We start from the raw sequence: 22,501 nt of genomic DNA on the forward strand, positions 1-22,501 counted from the left end.
CTGTGCACAAACCACTATTATTAAGGCTTAATTATTTTTGCCTCCTATGCTATGGGGTGTTTTCTGGAGGTCCACGATATCTCCCTTATGATGTAATGTCCCGTCGCACTCTGTAACACGCTCTCGTTGCATGGGTGGGGTATTACACGCATAGACATGAGTATTATTACAGACTTCGTTAACAGCTTGTGGCACCTCATTTGGCTTGTCATGTGTGCATATCTCCAGCACATCTTTGATTTGCTTTTATCTCATTCTTTTGAAGCCTATCATCTGCACACTAACATGATACTGTACATTCATTACCGCTAATTGCACTGGTCTGGAAATTAAATCAGCAGCCCAGCTCAATTAAATGATTGCTGTTATCTTGTGATTCATTTCACAACATTGATTTGTAGTTTTTATTTCTCTCAGAGGTCAAATGCAGCAGATGATTTATGTAAGCACACTGGTTCAAGAGACAGATTTCTGTGCAGCTGCTGTTGCTGTCAGTGCATCTTCTTGACTCAGTGGACGCCTTAACAACCACAAGACTTCCAGTGTTTCAGAGTTGTGTAAGACAGAAAAATTAGGCTGATACTATGTTTGTCCTACGGTACTCAAAGTCAACTATACAAGGCCCACGTAGTTCTCCACTGCACTCCACCTTCGCTATAAGGATGAGAATCACTGGTGAGTTTCTGTGGGCATCTATCTAATGTAGCTTACCAACAAAATCATGGAGGCACTCCCTTGTGGTGCTATTTGGTATTGCAACGGAAACATAAACTTTTATTACAAAGTTGTTTTGTAATTGCCAGCAGTTACTGTAAAATATAAAAAATATTACATTATACATATTTTGTTGACTGGACACAGAATGAGATGTTAGGATGGTTGCCAAGTAGACTACAAAAGTTACTACAAGTATAACAGGCCCTTAATACTTTCTGTTCTCGCCCTTGCAAGCGGCACCACACATCAAAAATAATATCTCATCAATTTTGTCTAAGCAGCATCACCTATTGTTCAGGGAATACTGCTCTGAGTGCTCACACCTTCAGTGTTGGTCATCACTATATCTGTGCATCACCATCAAACCTTCATACCCAAAGTACTTTTTATTTTTTATCAACAAGTTGTGGCAGCTGCACTAGTCTTCATTGTGTACTTTTTCCTGTGGCTGTTGCCCCCATCGGTTCTGCAGGAACTGAAGCCGTGGTACCCACCATACTAAAAACAAATAAATAAATAAATACCATCACATTTTCAGTATATTGTATAGATACAGTATAGTATGTAAAAGTATCTAAAAGTATGGGATTAGGAAGTCTATCTGTCAACTGGGCAAAAAACCCCACCCCAAACCAAACATGTTCACAAGTCACCCAATTCTAACTTATAGTTTGGCACATTTTTTTAATGCCACTTGGTATTTGAATATTTATAGAATAATATACATCTGCCACTCAAATTTGCCAGATAACTCTTGGATTTGTTGTTCTGTTGATTCCAAATGGATCTGGGAAAAAATATGACTTTTCAAAATGTATCAAACCAGTCTGTCTTACAATTCATTTATAATTAATGAGTTAGTTCCATCATGTATACACTTTCTCATTGCTTCACTGAAAAGCAAACTGAAGTCTTTCTTTGTCACGGTTCTGGGTCTTTCTGACCCAGCTTTTTGAGTTCTTGTGTTTTTTTTATATTATGGTTTATGTTTTGAGTCCTTTGTTGTACTGTGTTTGTTGTTTCTTTAGGTTTCAGTTATGTTTATCATAGGTTTATTTCTTAGGTTTTGTAATATGGCTTCCCTGTGTTCCATGTTGCGTCTACTATGGCTTTCTGTACCATGTTTCAGGTTCCTATGTTCTGTCTCTCCAGTTGCTGTTAAGTTTACATGTCTAGAGTTCAGTCAGTGTGTTTCCTGTTTTACTTTGAAGGTCCGTGTCTCATGTCAGTGTTTCTAGTTTTGCTTCCCTTGTCTCGTCCAGCCTGATTACTCCCAGCTGTGCTCTCCTTCTGTGTCTCATTCCCTCGTTATCCCTCAGTATATTTAAGCCCTGTGTTTCTCTTTGTCAGTGTTGTAGTCTCCCTCATGGCTGTGTTTCCCTGTGTGTCAGTTTATCCATGTCCCAGTTTAGTTTTGTTATATTTTTTGTGCCATTCTGCAATAAAGCAGCTTTTTGAGTTTAATTCCTGCGTGGTGAGTTTTGCGTTTGGGTCCTTCTCCTGCCTGCACACAGCCGAAACATGACATTTTTACTAACTTCAACAATCCTTGGTTGTCTGTTGGATTTAATATATTCCATAGGCCTACAGTATGTTGGTACCACTTGGGTTACTGGATTACTTTTTAATTCCCTCTTAGCATAGATCAATACTGCTGTTAAACCAGCATCAAAAGGAGACACTCTGAGGTTTAACCCCAGTTTAAACACTCTAGTTTTTCTTGTGTTTTTTGTCATCATAGTTATTTTAACAGTCCCAGCTTAAAGCAGTTCACTGACTGCACAACAGATGTTTTCCAAAACTGATGTTGTTGCCGTGGTGGCTGTGAGCATGTTTAGCTGACTTCACGGCGTACAGTTTATTATATGAACTTTAAATGTGTAAACAACGGTTCTGAAAAAGTGTAAATAAAACAATAATGCAATCATGTGTAAATCTCATAAACCTAGATTTTATTCACAATAGAACAGGAAACATCTCATATGTTCGAACTGAGAAATTTTATTATAAGCAACCACACATGTAAAGAAGGCTGTAAAAGCTGAAGGAACATTTTTCAACTAACACTGTTTCCTCTGCACTAAAGAGAAGGAACCATCAGGTTTGGTATCAGCGCTCAGTTTAAAAGCCTGCATCTCTGATGGTAAAGGGGTTCACTGGTGCCTCTGAGATTGGCAGCATGCACATCTGGAAAGCCACCATCAATGCTAAAAGGTATATACAGGCTTTAGAAGACATGGTGCAGTTTAAACATTTGGGTTTCTTTTAGCTTGTGTTTTGAATTAAATATGGGTTGATGAGACTTGTATATTGCTGGTTTCTGTTTTTATTTACATTTTCCTTTCCAGTTCTTGAACTTGGAAATGGAAGAAACCATTAGTATGAAAGAACAGGAATAACCTGGCCAATCAAAGCTTGTGATCTGTGAGAAAATTGCTGTCAAGTTATTTTGGTGTCTCTACTTGCAGTGTTGTTACTTAGGGCATATCAGTAATGTATGAACCTGACAATGATTTACTAAAATAAATGAATAATGCATTTAAGAAATGATTAGGCGGCAACATCATGAAACTGGCAAAAACTCTGCCATATCCAAAACAAAACAAAAAGACTGAATTGATGTCAAAGATAAATTATTCTCAGTTTAATAGCAGCCATAGGTATAGGGCTGCTGCATATATTTCCCTGAAAGAGATTTATGGAAGCAGAAAGCTCAATTCCAGGAAATAGGGAAAGAGAAACAGAGAGAGGAGCGAAGAGAAAATGGAAAGGGAGGAAGATCTGATAAGTAACTGAGGCATTCCCCTGATGGGAGGGAGATAGCTCTCTACCATCCACTCAGTAAGTGTGGGCTGAAACTCAGATAGCACGCTTAAGCAGGACAAAGTGGAGATGGAGAGCTCCCCCTTCAGCCTATATCCTGCTGGCTCCACTTTACTCTGCTCTTTGTGGATGTCAGCCTCTATGAAAGACCCTCTGCATCTTCCACCTGACACAGTGCCGAGAGGATAACCTGCCACCACGGCGAGTCCAGCGGCGTCATGATGATGCATGATCTCAAAACAGGTCAGACTGTTGCCATTATGTGTATTACATAGCAGTATATAGTGGTAGAGAGATATGTTCTCATAGTGGGAACAGTTTGCTTTTTCCCACTGGAGTTTGTTGTTCCTGAAAAAGTTCTATAAAGATTGTACAAGGAGTTTTCATTGTATTCTCGTAGTGTGATTAATTTCTTACAGAAAAACCAGAGTAGTTAGAAACCTCAAGGTGTTTCTGTTGGTGTGAGAGAGTATTAGGTGCTCCGTCCACAGCGCCTTGCCCTTGGTACCCTTCTGTCTGGACCTAACCCATGTATTGGACAGGGATTAGGCTGAGCGTCTTGTTTTGCTGCAAAATATTGCATAGCGTGCCAGGGCTGAATCCAGTTGTTGCAGCAAAGAGAGACAGAGCATGCTCATAGGAACTGAGTTGCAGTGCTGCTGTTTCTGCACAAATTTCTCAGGGAAGGTTTTTGGTTCTCATGAAAAAAAACCAGACTGTCATTTGGTGTTCAGAGTTTGGCAACTGTATATCAAACTCATTTCAGTTCATATAAAAAGCTCCATTTGATGGTGTAAGGGTGTTTGCATTTGGGCAAACTAAACCAGTATTTTTACTTACAGCCCCCTTTTTTGTGGCTCAGCTTAAACTGACACAATGAGACATGCCTTCTTGAAGTTCACTGCAAGGAGAAACGTCAATCATTCTTTGCTTTATCTGGTAAAACTCTTGACCCGATGGTTTTGAATGCTGAAATATGCAAGCCTTGAACTCCTGTCAGGATAATATATACTGCATAGTTATCAGATGATGCGTCGCTCACTGCTGTATTGCAACATTTGACTTCATAGGAGACAGAAACAACTGCAGGATGACTGAAAACACTGTCATCTTTTTAAAGTTTTGTTTTGCTCTTTGTGTTGACTTACAAAACTCTTTTAAACAAATCGTGCAACTAAATGAAACCTTCGGTGCTTCCCCACTACATAATTTAGATGGCTGTTCGGTAGCTCACGTACAGGACGTTTATTCCCCCGTCCTTTAAAAAAAAAAAGCATCGTCACAAGCTTTCAAGGAAGCAAATTTTCTCCAAACAAATGGGCCCAGTGTGCTGCATTGTTGGTACATTAGCTGGGGATGCTTCAAATTCCGTGACAAATAGTTCAGAAGTAATGCGGCTAAAACAAAAGCCTCAAAGAATGCAGATTCCTAATTAACAGGGGAGCCTGGTGCAGTGCTGCTGCCTGTATGTGCCCAGTTCAGCTCAGCAAATTATGAGTGGTCAAATCTCTGCGTGTGCGAATGCATGGGTGTGCAAGTTTTTGTTTATCTATGGATATTTAAATGCTGAATTCAATGCAGGATACACGTGATCGTAAACATGCATTTTATATACCGTTTATACTTGAAGTCATGTTTTTACATCTGCAGAATTGGATTTTTTTTCCTGTGAACTTTGCTGAAATGTCGACTCATAAATCTTTCCAGCCTGCTCTGTTTGTTTCCTCCTCCCTTTGCTGCATGGTGATGCAGTGAAGAACCACTTTCTGTTTCTATCATTCTGCGTCTGTATGGTGCTGAAACTTAGCAGCTTTCCTTCAGAGCATTCACCCCCCTCCCCACCTCCCACTGCACTATAATCATTTATTTACTACTGGCACACTTTAAGTGAACATAGTGTAAACATTTTTTTATCTCAGCAATGTGTTTATCCGTGCCTGTGTGAGTGCTTATGAAAGTGTTTAGCTTCTGCATAGCAGTATTTACCCTGTGAGCGCACAGTATTTTTCAGCTTCAGTGCTGTTAACGATGACAGTGACGATTAAAGGAAACAAAAGAGAGACAGTGAGAGAAGAATTTAATAAATCACTAGTAAAGAGTATCAACTTAAAAGGATTATTTGTTTGTTTAACCCATCATTGCTCCCAGCCTTTTTGTCTTTTGCTTGAATGAAACCATTTCTTTAAGTTGCCAGAGTCGAGACTTCAAACCTGAAATTGCATCTATGATAGCAATATATCAAATGCAATGCAAATTGCTCACCGACATTTTTTTTGTAATATTCCAACATAAAATTGTTAAAAAAAATAAGGAAAAAGTTCAACGGAAAAGAGCGATAATGATAATGAGCAGTGGCAACCTGTCCTGGATAGGCAACAAGTGAGGTACTTTAGATAAATCCAGTGAATGAGTGAAACTAAAAATACCCCAATTATTAGTTTATAAGGATGGGCAATCAGACTTTAAAGCTTGTAAGAATGAAATCATCCATTGAGTAAACCTGCTGGAAACAGGTTTCAGGGCCTGCAGCGTGGCATTATATTTGTTTAGACTTAGTTTGACACAGTTTGTTGAGTTTGTATTCAAGGAGGATTTGAAAAATATTTTTATTTTGGTGTAAAAAGTGATTATTACCATCATTGTTTAGTCACGTGTAATTATACAACAGACAACAAATAGAAACTTGTCGTGTCATGCTTTTCAGCCCTCTCGTCACCAGTAGCTGCTGTTTGCTATTCTTTCATGTGACAGTAACATGTGTTTATGCTCTAGTTAAAGCAATGAATGGCCCATCTAATTGAAATCAATAAAGCTTGGTGGGCTGGCTTACGGAGAATGCTGAGCCCTACACTCTGTGTAAAGCTATATGAGCCTTGGCTGGCTGCAGGGCTACTGAAGATTCTTTTTTTTGCTGTTGACTGAATCATCACTGTAAGCTTATGAACTTTATGTGATATTTTTACCCTCATCCAACAGACAGCTAGGAGTATAGAAACACAGGTGTGCAGGGAGTTGATCCAGAAGGAATATGATTAATGACTTGATAATCCTTTTCTTATTTCTCTTGGTGTTGTCTCTCCCTCTGTCCTGCAGCCACAACCTGAAGGCTACATCATTTCGGCATCCTGTGACTGGACAGATTTCCCCTGAAAACATAGATTACACACTACAAGACAGGTGAGCTGGCCTACCTTTTTTTAAGTGAATGATGTATATGACGCTCGCTTAAATATATAAGTTAGTTTACGAACCTGAGATGGGAGTCTTTAGTGTTACTCTCCTTGAAACATGCCACAGCAGGGGAGTGCGAGTGTCTATTCTCCACTAACAAGAAGATTAAAATTGGTTGATTTCCAGTTTGTTGTTTATTAGCAACATAACCAGCTGTCCTTGTCAGAACACAAAAGGATGGGCACTGTTGTATTTGAATAAACTGAATGCATTCATCACCATTACCATGGTATTTATAACACCATAATGGAATCTATGGCAATGACACAACACTCACATCTCGCTTTGATCATATTCATATCACGTCAGGAGCCATGAATCTGACTCATCAATCTGTTATGCTAACGCTGGCTGTATTATAACAGCGAGTTATTCCGGCCCACCTGGGCTGTTTCTCTCAATGCCGTTGACACCATAAAAGCAAGCTCCTGACTGTGTGCTCACTGAATTGTTGAGAACTGTTGATTGAAAGGAGGGATTTACTAGGCGGCAACATTACTATATTGTCATGGCACGATAGTCGGATTTATTTCCTTTTATGTCATTGTGTAAATCAAGCAAGGCATTAAAGCTACACAATTCAAGGCAGCAGGTGTCTGGTTGTATTTAAGCTGTCTGGTGTAAGATGATCGTGCATACCAAATATTCCACTATAACAGCACCATGGCGGGGCACAAGCATCTGTTAAAGCAATATAAAACTGATTAAAGTGATTCATATGCATCCTCCACTGTCATTCACTTCTTAAAGCTCTCCATCATCCCTTGTTCAGTCCTGCTGAGACACGGATTTGTATACCATCAAAGGGGCTTTAACGCTATGGATGCCTCACTTGCATATTTTCAACAGTAACAAAATGCCACTTCTGATCTCTTTAAGCTCATAAAAGTAAGAATAACACCTGTTTTATGTCTGCTCTACAACAACATTACAAAGATGCCACGCAAGGGAAAACACAAGTTAAGAAAAGTCAGTCATAGCATATACACTAAGTGTACGGTAATTATTTTTATTACTATAAAAGACACTGACACAATTCATACATATGCCAGTCACTGTCTGTGTGAAGTGTTGAACTGAGCTGAGGGAAACATTGCACTCAAAGCAAAATGGATGCAGCACCACAGCTAAAATCAGTAAAAGGTAGAAAATAATAGTAAAGATAGTCTCGTACAAAAGTAATTTCAATTATATTTTACTTGCAAGGAGCCAGACTGTCATTCTACCTGTCATTTTTCAGAGGAATGTTTTTTGTTTTGTTGGTTAGTCACTTAACACTGACCTGTGAATGACTAACTCAAAGGATGAATCAGTGTTATGACAACTTTAAACGGTGTCTTTCTCAGGCTGTTGCACTTTTTTTTCTGTGTGTTTGTTGAATTTATGAAAAATGTCCAACAGTTTGAAGGCATAACGTTGTTTTTTTGCACCAACAAGGTGCTTAAAGATAAATTAGCCAAAAACTTGTCATATTTCTGCACAGTGTGGAGTGTGTCCTTACAAAAATCTGAGAAAACTGGACGAATAGAGGACAGAAGAAAAAGTGACAGCCCTACAAAACTATCTACAGCAGATGGGCAGTTCCTGAAGCCATTAGAAGTCCTTAAGGAACAGAACAAAAAAACTGAGCAAAGATCAGATATATATGGCTCTTCCGCTGATCCATCTACTGTTCACTGAAGCACCATCGGTAATGGTCTCAGTGGAAGGGTAGCTGTCAAGAAGCCATTCTTAAGGAAGGGAAATAGGGAGAAAAGGCTGATGTATGCCAAATTACACAAGAACTGTTCTGAAAATCAGTAGCAACAGGTCTGATGAAAAGATGACCAGTCCTTCAAATCGTTATCAGTATGTATGGATGAGGTCTGAAAAGAGGCATGAGCGGAGGCCCTGTCATAGTTTGGGGTTGCATTTGGTGTTGGGAATTATCAGATTTTGACTCAACATGCAGTGCTGTCTGGAAAGCATCTGATTGGCAAAAGATTTGTTTCTCAGCATGACAATGATTTTAAACACACTGCCGGTGTGTATGCAGATAGGCAAACACACAATGGAACACTATCAGTCACAGACTGGCCTCCCGAGAGTGTGGACCTTAACGTTATTGAAGAAGTGTGAATCATGTTGAATGAGGCACTCAACATCCAAAGAAGAGCAAAGTTTGCCTGAGCCAGTTTAGGCAGTGTACCAAATATTTACTTTCAAGTTTCCTTAGAATTATACAGACTCTGTCTTTTATACTATGTTTCCAAATAGGCAACATATGAGCAGTGCATCAATTTAGAAGTAATAAAAGACTGCAAGATGATACAATTTAATATTTTAGTGAAACATCATTGGACACTTCATATCTGGTAAAAGCTGCATGTCTTAGACTTTATAACAGTGTGCAACACAAGCCGCCTGTAAACTCATCCACTTGTAAAACAGGAGTGAGTGCTCTTTCAGGCCTTTTCTGCTTTTCCTCTGGATCTACTTCTACCACATGCTTTTTTATCCTTGGTCGTTGCTTGCTGATAGCTAAATTTTATTTCTCCATTTCACAGCATGCTTAAATGTTGTTGCTGGTTTTTTTTGTTCATTAGTATGTTGACATTAGGGGTTCATTCTGCTTGTAATAATACTTTAATAGGAAGTGGGTTTCTTCCATTAATAATTGACTCACTTATTCCCTGGAGATATTGAGGACAGGCAGATCAGGAAAAGGAGCTTCATGAAGCCCGGTTCCACAGAAAGGTTGATCAGACTCTGCTTTACTGGCCTGAAGTGTCAGAGTTTGTCTAGATTATTCTACCAGGATCGAGTCATTGAGTCGCATGTACACTCACTGTCTAAAAAGATAAAAAAAAAACATCTAGTCTACCTCCATTTCCATCATAGCAGAAGAAGCAGGAAGACATTCCTACTTCGACACCACACTATGTGAAATATTGCTCCTCTCATCCACATGCCACTACAAATCTCCTGGGGAACTGCTCCAATGACAGTGGTGGTAAACAGTATGAAAACTTCACATAAAACAGCAGAGTCCCCTTGATAAGACAGAAACATCCTGTAAAACTGCTGGCAGCAGTCCAAGCTTGGAGTGAACTACTGTAAGTTGTGCTCCAGTTTGACTTTCCTTTTTCCCCCCCGCTTGTTCTACCTGTATGTTTTCTTGCTTTAGTCTCTGACAGATGCCTCAGTCTTACCTACTTTTCTCTAGATTGTGTGTATTGCGGCACACAAAGGGAAAATCAGCACAAGGATCTGCTCATAACCTATTTATTGAACAATGCAGGGGGAGTTAGGACATTGTCAGGTCACATTAGTTCCTGTTGGTAAATTAGGTTCGACTAAGCACAAACTACTAGGTTACATATATAGCACAGAGGTCACCTGACTACTCATTAGTTATTCCTTCAAGGACCTGACTGATATACCAACCAGTACCAATGTTTGGTCACATAGAAATCTGATATTCGAATATATCAGCCAATATTTATTTTCTTTTAGTGGACACGAATGTTTTTTTATGACTTGTTTGGCATCATACAGATGTCACAGAGAGGAAGAGTCCTAAATTAAGTGTTTAAAGCAATCAAAAACATTTGGATCATCAGGAATGCTTGAACACACACTGACCTCATTATCTGAAGCGAAAACAGGTAGGTCACCTTTAAACATGTCACTCTCACCATCAGTAAATTTGTACATTATTGTACTTTATTGAGCCCCGTGGGGAAATGCCCATTGAAGTTGAGATGCAGTACTTTTTGGCCAAAAATGATTGAAGTTTATTTTTTCTTTACTGGTTATTACAGTGTCCATAACCATAATGCCATCACATTGTTCTGTACTTCAGGTTAAAACGCTTCTCACATTAACTGAGTTCTCTGTTAAGAAGATCTGATGCAAGTCTTGGAAAAGCTATGATGTAACATCATGTAAGGAAATGTATCATTGCATTGCTGTTGGTGGCTCTAAGCGAACTAATGTTGAGGCTGCCGAATGTAATCTTTATTGTTTTACATCTCAGAAGCATCTCAATTCTGTTCTTTTTATTATCTTTGAGGTGCGTTGCATACAGTATACAAAAATGTCAGAAGCTTCACACAAATGGCTGTAGATGCCATGTCGTTGGCCCCTATTTGTAATCTGTACTTTGACGTGATTTCTCTCCTCGGTTGTTTGCAATCAGTCAAAACTAATTAGACTGCAGTAGGTACGAGAGGAAACATTGTTGTTTCCTGGATGGAGAATATGGTAATGACACAGCAGGGAAGAGCTTGGGGCACTTGGGGTATGAAAGATGATCTTCTGTTTAAAAATCATTACAATAATTCAGAATGAGACTTTGGGAAATTTGTGCCAACAGTAAGTTATTCACTTGGCTCCTGGAGTTTTTAATGAATAAAAGAATTCTGCTTTAAAAATGTTAGTCTTTCTGTCCTAACATAGATATGCACACACACACACACACACACACACACACACACAAATCAGCCCCCTATGAATAAGCTTTAACCTGTTTTCTGTCATGCCTTTAACTCTGTGATACAAGATTTTCTTCTTTATTTTCTTGATAATTTGCTGTTGGACTCAAATATTTGGTATTGTTGTTCAGCAACAGACACTTGTACTTGCACACTATGGTTGGCCGCAGTCCAAAATACGCTGTTTAAAGTGTCTGAATAGCTTAAAGTGTGGTGCAAGCTATTTGTTATTTGACACCAGCTTGTCTCTGGCATGTGTGACTGTGTTAGTTCTTCACGTTCCCTTTCAATATGATGATGTCATGTGTGAGGTGGGAAGTAGATTCCTTGTAAGCTGTGCGTATGTGCCATTGTTATGATTTTGTCTTTTTAGTTTGTTTTGGCTTTTGTGTGTGTGTGTGTGTGTGTGTGTGTGTGTGTGTGTGTGTGTGTGTGTGTGTGTGTGTGTGTGTGTGCGCGTGCGCGCGCGCGTGTGTGTGTGTGTGCGCGTGCGCACGCGTCTGCCACGAGGTGACTGCCAGGCCAAGTGTTACATGAGTTTTTCCTCACTGTTAACACATCCAGTGGAAAACCATTGGCTCTGACTGGTCTCACGTTGGTGTCAGGAAATAGTCATATCCTTTATATGTGAAAGCTCAGCAAAGGACTGCGCTCTGTTTTATTGCATGTTTGGAGCTTGTCAGAGGAGTTGAGAAGGAACAACACTGCCAGTGCTTTTCATCCTTTTTTGCATTCTGTTTTTCTTCCACGCTGTCGTCTCAAATGTAGGATAGAATCCCGTATGTCCAAGTCAGCGGCCAATCAGAGATCAGCCAACATGGTCACAGAGTCCTCCAAGGCTGTGACCTCAGCAGCAGTCGATGCTTCCTCAGGGTCAAAGGTGAGTCTCAGTGGTTCTCTGAGAAGCAAAGGCTTTAGATATACTGTAGAGCATGAACCAGTTAATGTATTACTGATCGAGATAACCTTTTGTTTTGAGTTTTAGTAAATTATGATGTTACAAATTTTAATACATTTGTTCAATTTGTCATAATATCAGGAGGTAGAACAGGTTGGCGGTTTAATGCCTTGCTCCTCCAGTCTGCATACCAAGTGTGAATGTCAGACTGAAAGTACTTAGATATAGTAAAAAGTGTATATGAATGGATGAATAAAACACAATGGATAACACGCTTTGAGTGCTAAAGCGCTATATAAGAACCAGTCCATTTTCTGTTATAGTCCAGAGATCAATTATCACATTGATTATGTGAGCCACAATTAACAGTCCAAATTTAACAAGTGTAACAAAATTTTATTTCCCCAGTTAACAAATGAGTCGACTACTATTAAGTTACAGTCAGAGAAGCTATATGTATTTAAGTTGAATAGTGCACCTCATTCATTTTGTTATTTTTTTGTTACCATGTATGTTTTTTATTTAGTGTCTTAAAAAGAAAATGATCACAAATCCTGATTTTTGTCTTTTTAAGCAACTCGTCAGCCAAACAGCCTCACATATTTACTGTATAAATGTACCTGAGAGACTGACTGACTTTGTCTAAAAATAAACTCTATTATAAGTGAACACGTGCGTCCACAGGAGTATACTTTTGGTATTTCCCTTTCTCGTTAAGGATGTTTAAAAAAGGAGCTTCCAGGAAAGAAGGCCATTTTATTATTTTAAAGGAAAAATGATTTTTCCTTTCTAAGTAACAAAATGATGCATTTGTTTTCTCTGTACTGTGTAGGCTAGCATCACGCAAAATGACTTTATATATGTTAATTTAAAATTGCCTCATGTTTTATTTTTATTTTGTTACTGATTATGTTTTTCTGTGGCTCCTGCAGGGCTCCAGAGGTACGGGGAAAGTACACAATTTTGGCAAAAGGGATCATGCTATTAAAAGAAACCTCAATATCCCAGTGGTGGTGAGAGGCTGGCTCTATAAACAGGTGAGGATATTCAGAGTGAGTCCGACAGGCAGATGTGTTATACAGGAGCACATGTTAAAGACTGAGCAAATGTTTAAATGTGTCACACAGTGAAATATCAGCCACAGGATTACCATCCTTCACTGTGTAAGAGGTGTAACTGTGCAGTATGGAAGCGATCTTTCTCTGTCCCTTAGCAGAACTTAAAAGCTCATATTGACCTTACAAAACCTTTAAATCTCACAATCCTTGGAAGTATAAAACTACAGTGCTGAATTAAATGTAGCAGCTGCAGCTTTCTGCCAAAGTAATCCTAATTAAAAAGCAGGTTATTCCCAAACTGCACTTTTTAATTAAAATATATTCCTGCAGGAGGATTTCTAAATATTGTTTGTATTGCGTTTCCCCCGATCCATTTCTAGGACAGCTCTGGAATGCGACTATGGAAACGGAAGTGGTTTGTTTTGTCCGACTACTGCTTGTTTTACTACAAAGGTAAGCGTACGAACAGTGCACTTGGTGAAGGGTTAACATGCAAACCTTTAGCGATCTCCTCTGCTGCCATTTTTGATTAATGACAGCCTGTAATTAGATATATGACATGCTTTTTCCACCAGCTTTTGCATCCTTATTACCTTGAGATCTCTTCTTGCGTTGCCATAGCATGTACCTTCTCTCCTTTATTAATAATACTGAATAATAGATAAGCCACATGCCCCATCATACCACATGCAGCCACATGCCCTTGCAGCATCTTGAGTCCTGCATGAGTTATGCCTCGCTAATTTTCCTGCTATTCATAAATCTGCAGTCATTTGTAAACATCGTAAAAGATATTGGCAGAATTAGATGTTGTTCTGAATGCAAGTAACAATGTTGTGTGTGTGTGTGTGTTCTGATTTCACAGACAGCCGAGAGGAAACAGTACTTGGCAGCATCCCTCTGCCCAGTTATGTCATTTCGCCAGTTGAGCCTGAGGACCACATAAACCGCAAATATGCTTTCAAGGTAACACTGAAGTGGCACTGAGTCAGATCTTTAAAAGAAGTTTTCATGTTGTTACACCCCGGCCTAGGCAACCGGGGTGCAACGTAGAAAAACAAAGATAAGGAAAATAAAACCACGAAGGCCCTCCACCAAAATCCCAAAACGAAGGTGTCTCAAACGAAAATATTAACAAACCCATTCACAACTATTTACAACAGACTATTTATTTACAACAAACACACCAAACTATTTACAACACCGGGGAGATCGCGACCATGACATACTGAAACACAAGGCTTAAATACATAGAAGGAGCAATCAGGGAATGGACCACAGGAGGGAAACACAGCTGGGGCAAATTAGAACTGACGAGACAGGGAAAACGTAAACTGAACACACTAAAATAACACAGACTTTCAAAGTAAAGCAGGAAATACATAACAGTCACGCAAAAACAAAACACTGACACACCGAAACGTAACATTTCCCCCAACCCAAAAATCAAACATGTAACCCCAAGTGAAATGTTTGATCAAAACCGGATGAAGGCTGGTGGAGGCTGGAGCGGTCCCACGGACCCTCCAGCAGACGACGAAGTCTGGAGCGGTCCCACGGACCCTCCAGCGAAGGCAGACGAAGGCTGGAGCGGTGCCTCGGACCCTCCAGCGAAGACAAACGAAGACTGAAGCGGTCCCTCCAACGGACCCTCCAGCAAAGGCAGACGAAGGCTGGAGCGGTGCCTCGGACCCTCCAGCGAAGGCGGACGAAGGCTGGAGCGGTCCCTCCAACGGACCCTCCAGCGAAGACGGACGAAGGCTGATGAAGGCTGGAGCGGTCCCACTGACCCTCCAGCAGACGACGAAGGCTGGAGCGGTCCCTCGGACCCTCCAGCGAAGACAAACGAAGACTGAAGCGGTGCCTCGGACCCTCCAGCAAAGGCAGACGAAGGCTGGAGCGGTGCCTCGGACCCTCCAGCGAAGGCGGACGAAGGCTGAAGCGGTCCCTCCAACGGACCCTCCAGCGAAGACGGACGAAGGCTGATGAAGGCTGGAGCGGTCCCACTGACCCTCCAGCAGACGACGAAGGCTGGAGCGGTCCCTCGGACCCTCCAGCGAAGGCGGATGAAGGCTGGACCGGCCCTCGGACCCTCCAGCGACGGCGGACGGCTGAAGCGGTCCCCGGGCCCTCCAGCGAAGACAGACGGAGGCCGAAGCGGCCCTCGGACCCCCCAGCGATTGGACGAGCCCCCATATGTTACACCCCGGCCTAGGCAACCGGGGTGCAACGCAGGAAAATAAAAATAAGGCAAAACACACGACAAAAAAAACTAAAGCTCTCCACCAAAATCCCAAAACGAAAATATCCCATGACGAAAGTATTTACAACAGACTATTTATTTACAACAAAAACACCAAACTATTTACAACGGGGGGGAAGAAGATCGCGACCATGACATACTGAAACACAAGGCTTAAATACATAGAAGGGGCAATCAGGGAATGGACCACAGGAGGGAAACACAGCTGGGGCAAATTAGACCTGACGAGACAGGGAAACGTAAACTGAAAACACTAAGATAACACAGACTTTCAAAGTAAAACAGGAAACACATGACAGTCACGCAAAAGCAACACACCGACAACACCAAAACGTAACATTTCCCCCCACCCAAAAATCAAACATGTAACCCCAAGTGAAATGTTTGATCAAAAGCGGATGAAGGCTGGTGGAGGCTGGAGCGGTCCCACTGACCCTCCAGCAGACGACGAAGGCTGGAGCGGTCCCTCGGACCCTCCAGCGAAGGCAGACGAAGGCTGGAGCGGTTCCACGGACCCTCCAGCGAAGACAAACGAAGGCTGAAGCGAAGGCAGACGAAGCTGATGGAGGCTGGAGCGGTCCCACTGACCCTCCAGCAAACGACGAAGGCTGGAGCGGTCCCTCGGACCCTCCAGCGAAGGCGGATGAAGGCTGGAGCGGTCCCACGGACCCTCCAGCGACGACAAAGGCTGGGGCGGTCCCACGGACCCTCCCCCCGGCGAAGGCGGATGAAAGCAGACGAAGCTGATGGAGGCTGGAGCGGTCCCACGGACCCTCCAGCAGACGACGAAGGCTGGTGCGGTCCCCCCGGACCCTCCAGCAGAGGCGGATGAAGGCTGGAGCGGTCCCTCGGACGCTCCAGCGAAGGCGGATGAGCAGCCCACCAGCTGCACACACGGACCCGCAGCCCACCAGCTGCACACACGGACCCGCAGCCCACCAGCTGCACACACGGACACGCAGCCCACCAGCTGCACACACGGACACGCAGCCCACCAGCTGCACACACGGACACGCAGCCCACCAGCTGCAGAAGGCTGGAGCGGTCCCTCGGATCCTCCAGCGAAGACAGACGGAGGCTGAAGCGGTCCTCGGACCCTCCAGCGAAGACAGAAGGCCGAAGCTGTCCCTCCTTCGGACCCTCCAGCGATCCCGGACGAGCCCCCATATGTTACACCCCGGCCTAGGCAACCGGGGTGCAACGTAGAAAAACAAAGATAAGGAAAATAAAACCACGAAGGCCCTCCACCAAAATCCCAAAACGAAGGTGTCTCAAACGAAAATATTAACAAACCCATTCACAACTATTTACAACAGACTATTTATTTACAACAAACACACCAAACTATTTACAACACCGGGGAGATCGCGACCATGACATACTGAAACACAAGGCTTAAATACATAGAAGGAGCAATCAGGGAATGGACCACAGGAGGGAAACACAGCTGGGGCAAATTAGAACTGACGAGACAGGGAAAACGTAAACTGAACACACTAAAATAACACAGACTTTCAAAGTAAAGCAGGAAATACATAACAGTCACGCAAAAACAAAACACTGACACACCAAAACGTAACACATGTCTATGTGCGGATTTCAAAACTTCATCTGAGATTATTTATTGCTGCGCTGTTATTTGTTAACAATCCTTCCCCTCACTCTGCTCACTGCAACACAGAAAGGCTGTTTGTGTGCTGCCTGGTGCCCAGATCTCATTTTCATATCTCATTTTCATATATCCATATGTTTATTGTTATTTATCGAGTTATTGTTTTGATTAGGTATGACACTTCTATACTTCAGTATCTACCAAAATGTGTCTTTACAACAGAGCATCAAAAATAGTCAGATCATACAACTGTGGAAAGAAGTTTAAATACACTCATCATGAGCATGAATGCTGTGTTATTTTTTGTTCTTTTTATCGAATTGGCACAGGGTCAGAGGTATACATACAGGATCAAAGACACTGTTAAAAAAATTTAAGGGAACACATCTCAATGGGAAAAAAGTACTGCTGAATATCTATACTGATATGGACTGGCTAATGCATTAGGAATGAAAACATGGCATATCATTTGATGGAAATAAAAATGATCAACCTACAGAGGGCTGAATTTAAAGGCACCCAGAAAATGATGTGGCAGCTATACCATTTTGTCAGAATTCCATTGCAGCACCTAAAAATGGTGCTCAGTAGTTTGTATGAGTGTCTATATGCATGCCTGACAATGTTGGAGCATGCTCCTAGTAAGACATGGATGGTGTCCTGGGGGATCTCCTCCCAGATATGGACCAGGGCATCACTGAGCTCATGACAGTCTGAGCTCATCCTGATTGCAGTCAGGGTGCCGTTGCCTAACCTGTAGAGGTCTGTGTGTCCTTCCATGGATCCACCACTAAACCGGTTAATTCTCATTGTCACTGTCTCACTGTTAACCTTCTACTGCACCTATTGTTCATTTCATTAACATCAAAGTAGCTGAAATTGATTAACAAACTCCTCTGCTACTTAACAAACCAGATCAATAGCCCACAAGTGTAATTGACTTGATGCTATACTTTGATTAAAAAGTGTTCCTTTATTTTTTTTTTGAGCAGTGTATATAGATGAACTCACTTAAATCTTTGTAAAGTTGTACTGAAGACTCTCCAGTATCTTCGGCGTTGACAAGGCCAACTTCTTGTTAGTGATCATGATTGAATACAACAGGTAGTTTCTCTTTGCAGGCATACAAGGATTTTTTACACCAATCATTGAATTAACCAATACTCAGAGCAATAGGAAAGTCCAAGGAACCCATTGAAGAGCTAAGAAGGAGAATTAGAGTAGATTTACACAAATTGAGAAGGCCTCTTGGAGCGATTTCTAAACAACTGTAGATTTAAAGATTATCAGTTCAAACAACTGTATTAGGAATCATTCAGATTTGTCAGCACTTTGCCAAATTGTGGAAGAAGACCCAAAGTGTCTAACCCTAAGATGAGAGGAAATTGGTTAAAATGTTCAGGAACAACCGAGGAACCACCAAGGCTCCAGTCTGCTATGAACTGGAAGATGCTGGAGCACCAGTGTCCACAGCAAGGGAAGTTTTACTGGGAGGGGTTGTGACCAAGCAAGAAGCCCCTGCTCCAAAACTGACAGCTGCAAACTCAATTGAAATTTGAAGATGTCTTTCTTCAGTCTTCTGGAGAAACGTGTTATGGTCAGACGAGACAAAGGTGGATTTATCTGGCCACAATGACGTTAGTATGTTTAGAGTTAATGGCGATGCTTTCAAATGTAAGAATACTGTACCATCTGTCGAGCATGGTGGTACCATCATGCTCTGTGGATGTTTTCCTGACAGTGGTACTCGCACATTGTACAAAGTGGATGAAATAATGATGAAGATGGAGTACCAAATTCTTCAACTTCACCTCAAATTCACAACTACTGTATACGATTCAAACGTGGTCAAATCTGTGTGTTCCAACAGGACAGTGATGCCAAACACACATCAAAACTGGTTTGGGGATGGATAAAGCAGGCTAATATTAAGCTTGAATGATGACCTTTCCAAGAGCCTCAATCCTATTTCTGGACTATCCTTAAAGGCCAAGTCTGTGCCAGGAAACCAATTAATTTAAGTGAACTCTACCAATTCTGCCAACAAGAGTGATCAAATATCCAGCCAGAATTATGCCAGAAGCTTGGTGATGGCCAAGACGTCTTATTGAGGTCCAACTTGCCAAGGGACATTTAACCAAACAGAGGGGGTATATGGATGTCTGTGCTTCTGTATGTATACTTTGATTCTGTGGATTGGAGAAAATCCAAAATACACTCAAACCTGTGCACCCAATTTCTGTTTTTTTTAAGTCATTAAATATGTATGCTGTACAATCTCTCCACCCTGGAAAAAGAACAGTTCAAAGACATCTTTAAAATTCCCCATGATATTCATGACCACAGCTGTAACTTCATTTATTAGTTGCTGAGTTGATATGAGACAGTTCTCAAAGTTCACCCATAAAAATCTATGTAAAGATTACCAAAGGTATGGATTTCATAGAGCTGCCATTGGCTGTTCCGATTTGTAAGATCAGGAGGTCATCAGAGGCGGGTGTCTGGTTATGACTAAGAAATAAATCAACAGCTTTCCATGGAACAGTTAGTACTGATCAAGCCCAACAAAAGAGACATCCAGAACACAACTGTCTCCTATTGTGCCTCACAGCAATAACATTTTTTTTTACCATTTAAAACCGTGGAAGAGATTCAGCATGCAAGTGATTAGAATAGTGAGAAATGTCTAAAGAACACAGGAGCAGCAGTTTACCAGCAGCTAAACTTAACTGAACTTAAACTTTTTATTTATGGTATCTTTTGCAACTTCATTGTATTACATGAAGAACTAATATAGTCTCAAGAGTGGAGAAAGTTTCACTGGAACTAAACAACAGCTCCACTCTTGATTATTATGTATGTTCAGGTTTTTGCAAAACAAGTATTTTGCATGCACCTGAGGTGGTCTTAACTCAGCTTTTTTTTATATAATTCTATAACTCGTTCTTTCTCAAGTTGTGCAGAGTGTGATGGAATTTTTGACCTCCTGGTTTCTGACCTTTTCTAGAACAAACTCAATAGCGGGGATTAGAGCGAACCGCTGCAGTACAACTGTCCATGTATCAAGTACAGCAGAACTATTTCTTATCAGATTTTATCCACTATTATAAACTGAGAAGAAAAATATGTTTAGGTGTATTCAGTATTCAAAACAGTGTGTGAAGCATAAGAAAATGTTTCTGTCACCAAAATCTGAATGGTAATATAGCTAAAACTGGTGTTAATTGTATCACTTTTACTTTAATATATGTGCATGACGTTTTTCTTACATGCAACAAATATTTTGGGGGTTTTTTTCTTTTGTTTTCTTTCGTTTTTGCAAATTTTGAAAAAAAGAAGGACACAAGAAATTATGTTTCTTGTGTGTTAACATCATCTAGGTCCTCTTTGTGGAAGCACAGAGAGTCCCTCAAAGAATAATAGTGCCTGAATGTTGATGCAGCACAGCAGCATCTGGGTATTCTGTTATAATCCTTTCAGCTCTTTTGGGCTTTTTTTTCTTAGATTATCTGATTGTGAGAGCATGCCAGTGTGAATTACAATGTCTGTGCTCATGTGATATGTATGTACTGTGTTTTAAAGTTCATACAACGGGCACTGAAATTTGTATGGTAATTGCTGCTTAGAATATTAATAATGCATTCAGCATATTCGCTGTTGGGCGGGAGTGTATGTACAGTTAGGAGAAATGAGCGTTGGCTTTGCATTAATACCTTGTATTTAAGGGATCCCCCATCCCCCAACCCTTAGCTCTCCCTGTGCCATCATGCATTAAAGAGCAGGAGATTTCATTATGTGTATCTGAGGTGCTTTGGAAATTTTCAGTTACTGCTAAGCAAGCATGAAAACAGCTGAGTTGTTGTTGGTGTCCAGGAATGATATGTCTCTCTCTTAGATCTACTGACATGTAGAGTTAATTCTAGATTAATCTTTTACCTGGGTTAAAAATGATTTGAAGATGAGGCGAATAAAGTGTTCAAATTCTACTGAAAATCAGCTAAATGAGCGGTTGGATTTATAAAACTTAAGATGTTGTGTAAGGACTTTGGTGCTGTAATGCTTTGTGCTTTGATTCCACAGTCGTGTGTCAAAGCACTTACGATGCTCCCATTATTACTCATTCTTGCTTTTGTGATGACGAGGGACTCCAGCTGGAGCCATTTCTGTTCTCTCTGTTTGAATCAGCACTGATCAGCTGTGACTTTCTGTTATTTTCTGTTCTCCTGTTTTTGCTCACCTCACTGTGTTTCTCTCATTCCCTGTTGGTCAATTGCCTTCCATTGTGACCCGGTGTGTTTGCGTGGGCGGAGTGAGTACTGTTCTCTGTGGGCGGCCGTCCTGAATCACACAGGCTTCCTGTGTTACATGAATAGGTATTTGATTTCACTATAGCCTCACCAGTAGCGCACCATCTTCACCTCCATTTGTTTGCGTCTAGCTGCTGAATGCACATTTCTAAATGTGCATTTAAGCCTCATCATGGAAACGAATGACAAATCATTTATGGACAATGCCAGAGCAATCATTGCTAGATTAGACAAATCTTTTGAGTGGGAAACATTAATCGAGTGCTTTTCTTTTACATGCACCACATTTAAAACATCTATTACAGTATAAGCATTCTTCCTGGACATGAATGTTAGATATTTAGCGCAGAACTGATAACTCTTTAAAACTTAATCCACCAGTAGCACAAGAGTCAGCACTTTACCCTCAGATGTTTGTTTATAATCCAAGTTAAACTCCCATATATTTAGCAGGTTCACCAATTACTAACTTTATAAATGAGATCAATTGGCAAATGTTGATGCTCATTTTACCATTTCATCACTTTGAAAATGTAACGTAAATGCTCTGAGGCTCTGGTATTTGTCTTGTCAGGCTGCTTATTACTCATCACATTTCCATCATCGCGGGAGAGGGAGAATGGCGAGGTGTCAGCCATTTTTCTTTGCATTTCATGGAATGTATGTCGTCATTAGCAGTTTGCCATCTCCTGTACGTGTGTTTATTTTTTAATACAAGCTATGAAATTAACCCAACACAATTCTCTCCCTCTTTTTGGAAGCAGGTCTTGTTGAGTTTGCTTTGCCGTGTTTGGCCTCTAACATGTTGAGTTTTTAGTAGATTATTGAGTGATAATCATTATAATTATTAATGAATAATAATCATTTTAAATTATGAGTGCTACATAGTAAAGATCTTTCTGAACAGATCAATGAAAATAGAGACTTCTCTTATTAATAAAGTCAGCCTGAACTCAATAAACTACTTTTTTTTATTACAGGTGGCCTTCTGCTTTTCTGTTAATATGATGAATAAGGATATGTATAATTGCATTAAGTTTTTATATTTATTTTGTTTCTCATTATCAAGTGTGTTGTATTGGACTCGTTGAAGGTCATGCTCTTACAGTTCATGTGA

The 22,501-nt window shown here is 40.8% G+C and overlaps 1 protein-coding gene across 17 annotated transcripts in view; it reads left to right on the forward strand.

Annotated features, from left to right (window-relative positions):
* Positions 1 to 22,501, forward strand: part of plekha7b (pleckstrin homology domain containing, family A member 7b) — a 77,464-nt gene that overhangs the window by 30,065 nt on the left and 24,898 nt on the right. For 14 of the 17 annotated variants that reach the window (XM_026167169.2, XM_026167199.2, XM_026167181.2 and 11 more), the window contains 5 exons: positions 6,634 to 6,717; positions 12,015 to 12,126; positions 13,077 to 13,181; positions 13,583 to 13,655; positions 14,068 to 14,168. In XM_026167169.2, the coding sequence (XP_026022954.2) occupies positions 6,634 to 6,717; positions 12,015 to 12,126; positions 13,077 to 13,181; positions 13,583 to 13,655; positions 14,068 to 14,168 (475 nt within the window). Of the gene's footprint in view, positions 1 to 3,645; positions 3,784 to 6,633; positions 6,718 to 12,014; positions 12,127 to 13,076; positions 13,182 to 13,582; positions 13,656 to 14,067; positions 14,169 to 21,318; positions 21,451 to 22,501 lie in introns of those variants that run through there. The other 3 variants (XM_026167241.2, XM_080298068.1, XM_080298078.1) reach the window with 2 other exon arrangements.

Source organism: Astatotilapia calliptera, chromosome 1 (genome assembly GCF_964374335.1).
Source record: "Astatotilapia calliptera chromosome 1, fAstCal68.1, whole genome shotgun sequence".
In the NCBI taxonomy this organism is placed as follows: domain Eukaryota; kingdom Metazoa; phylum Chordata; class Actinopteri; order Cichliformes; family Cichlidae; genus Astatotilapia; species Astatotilapia calliptera.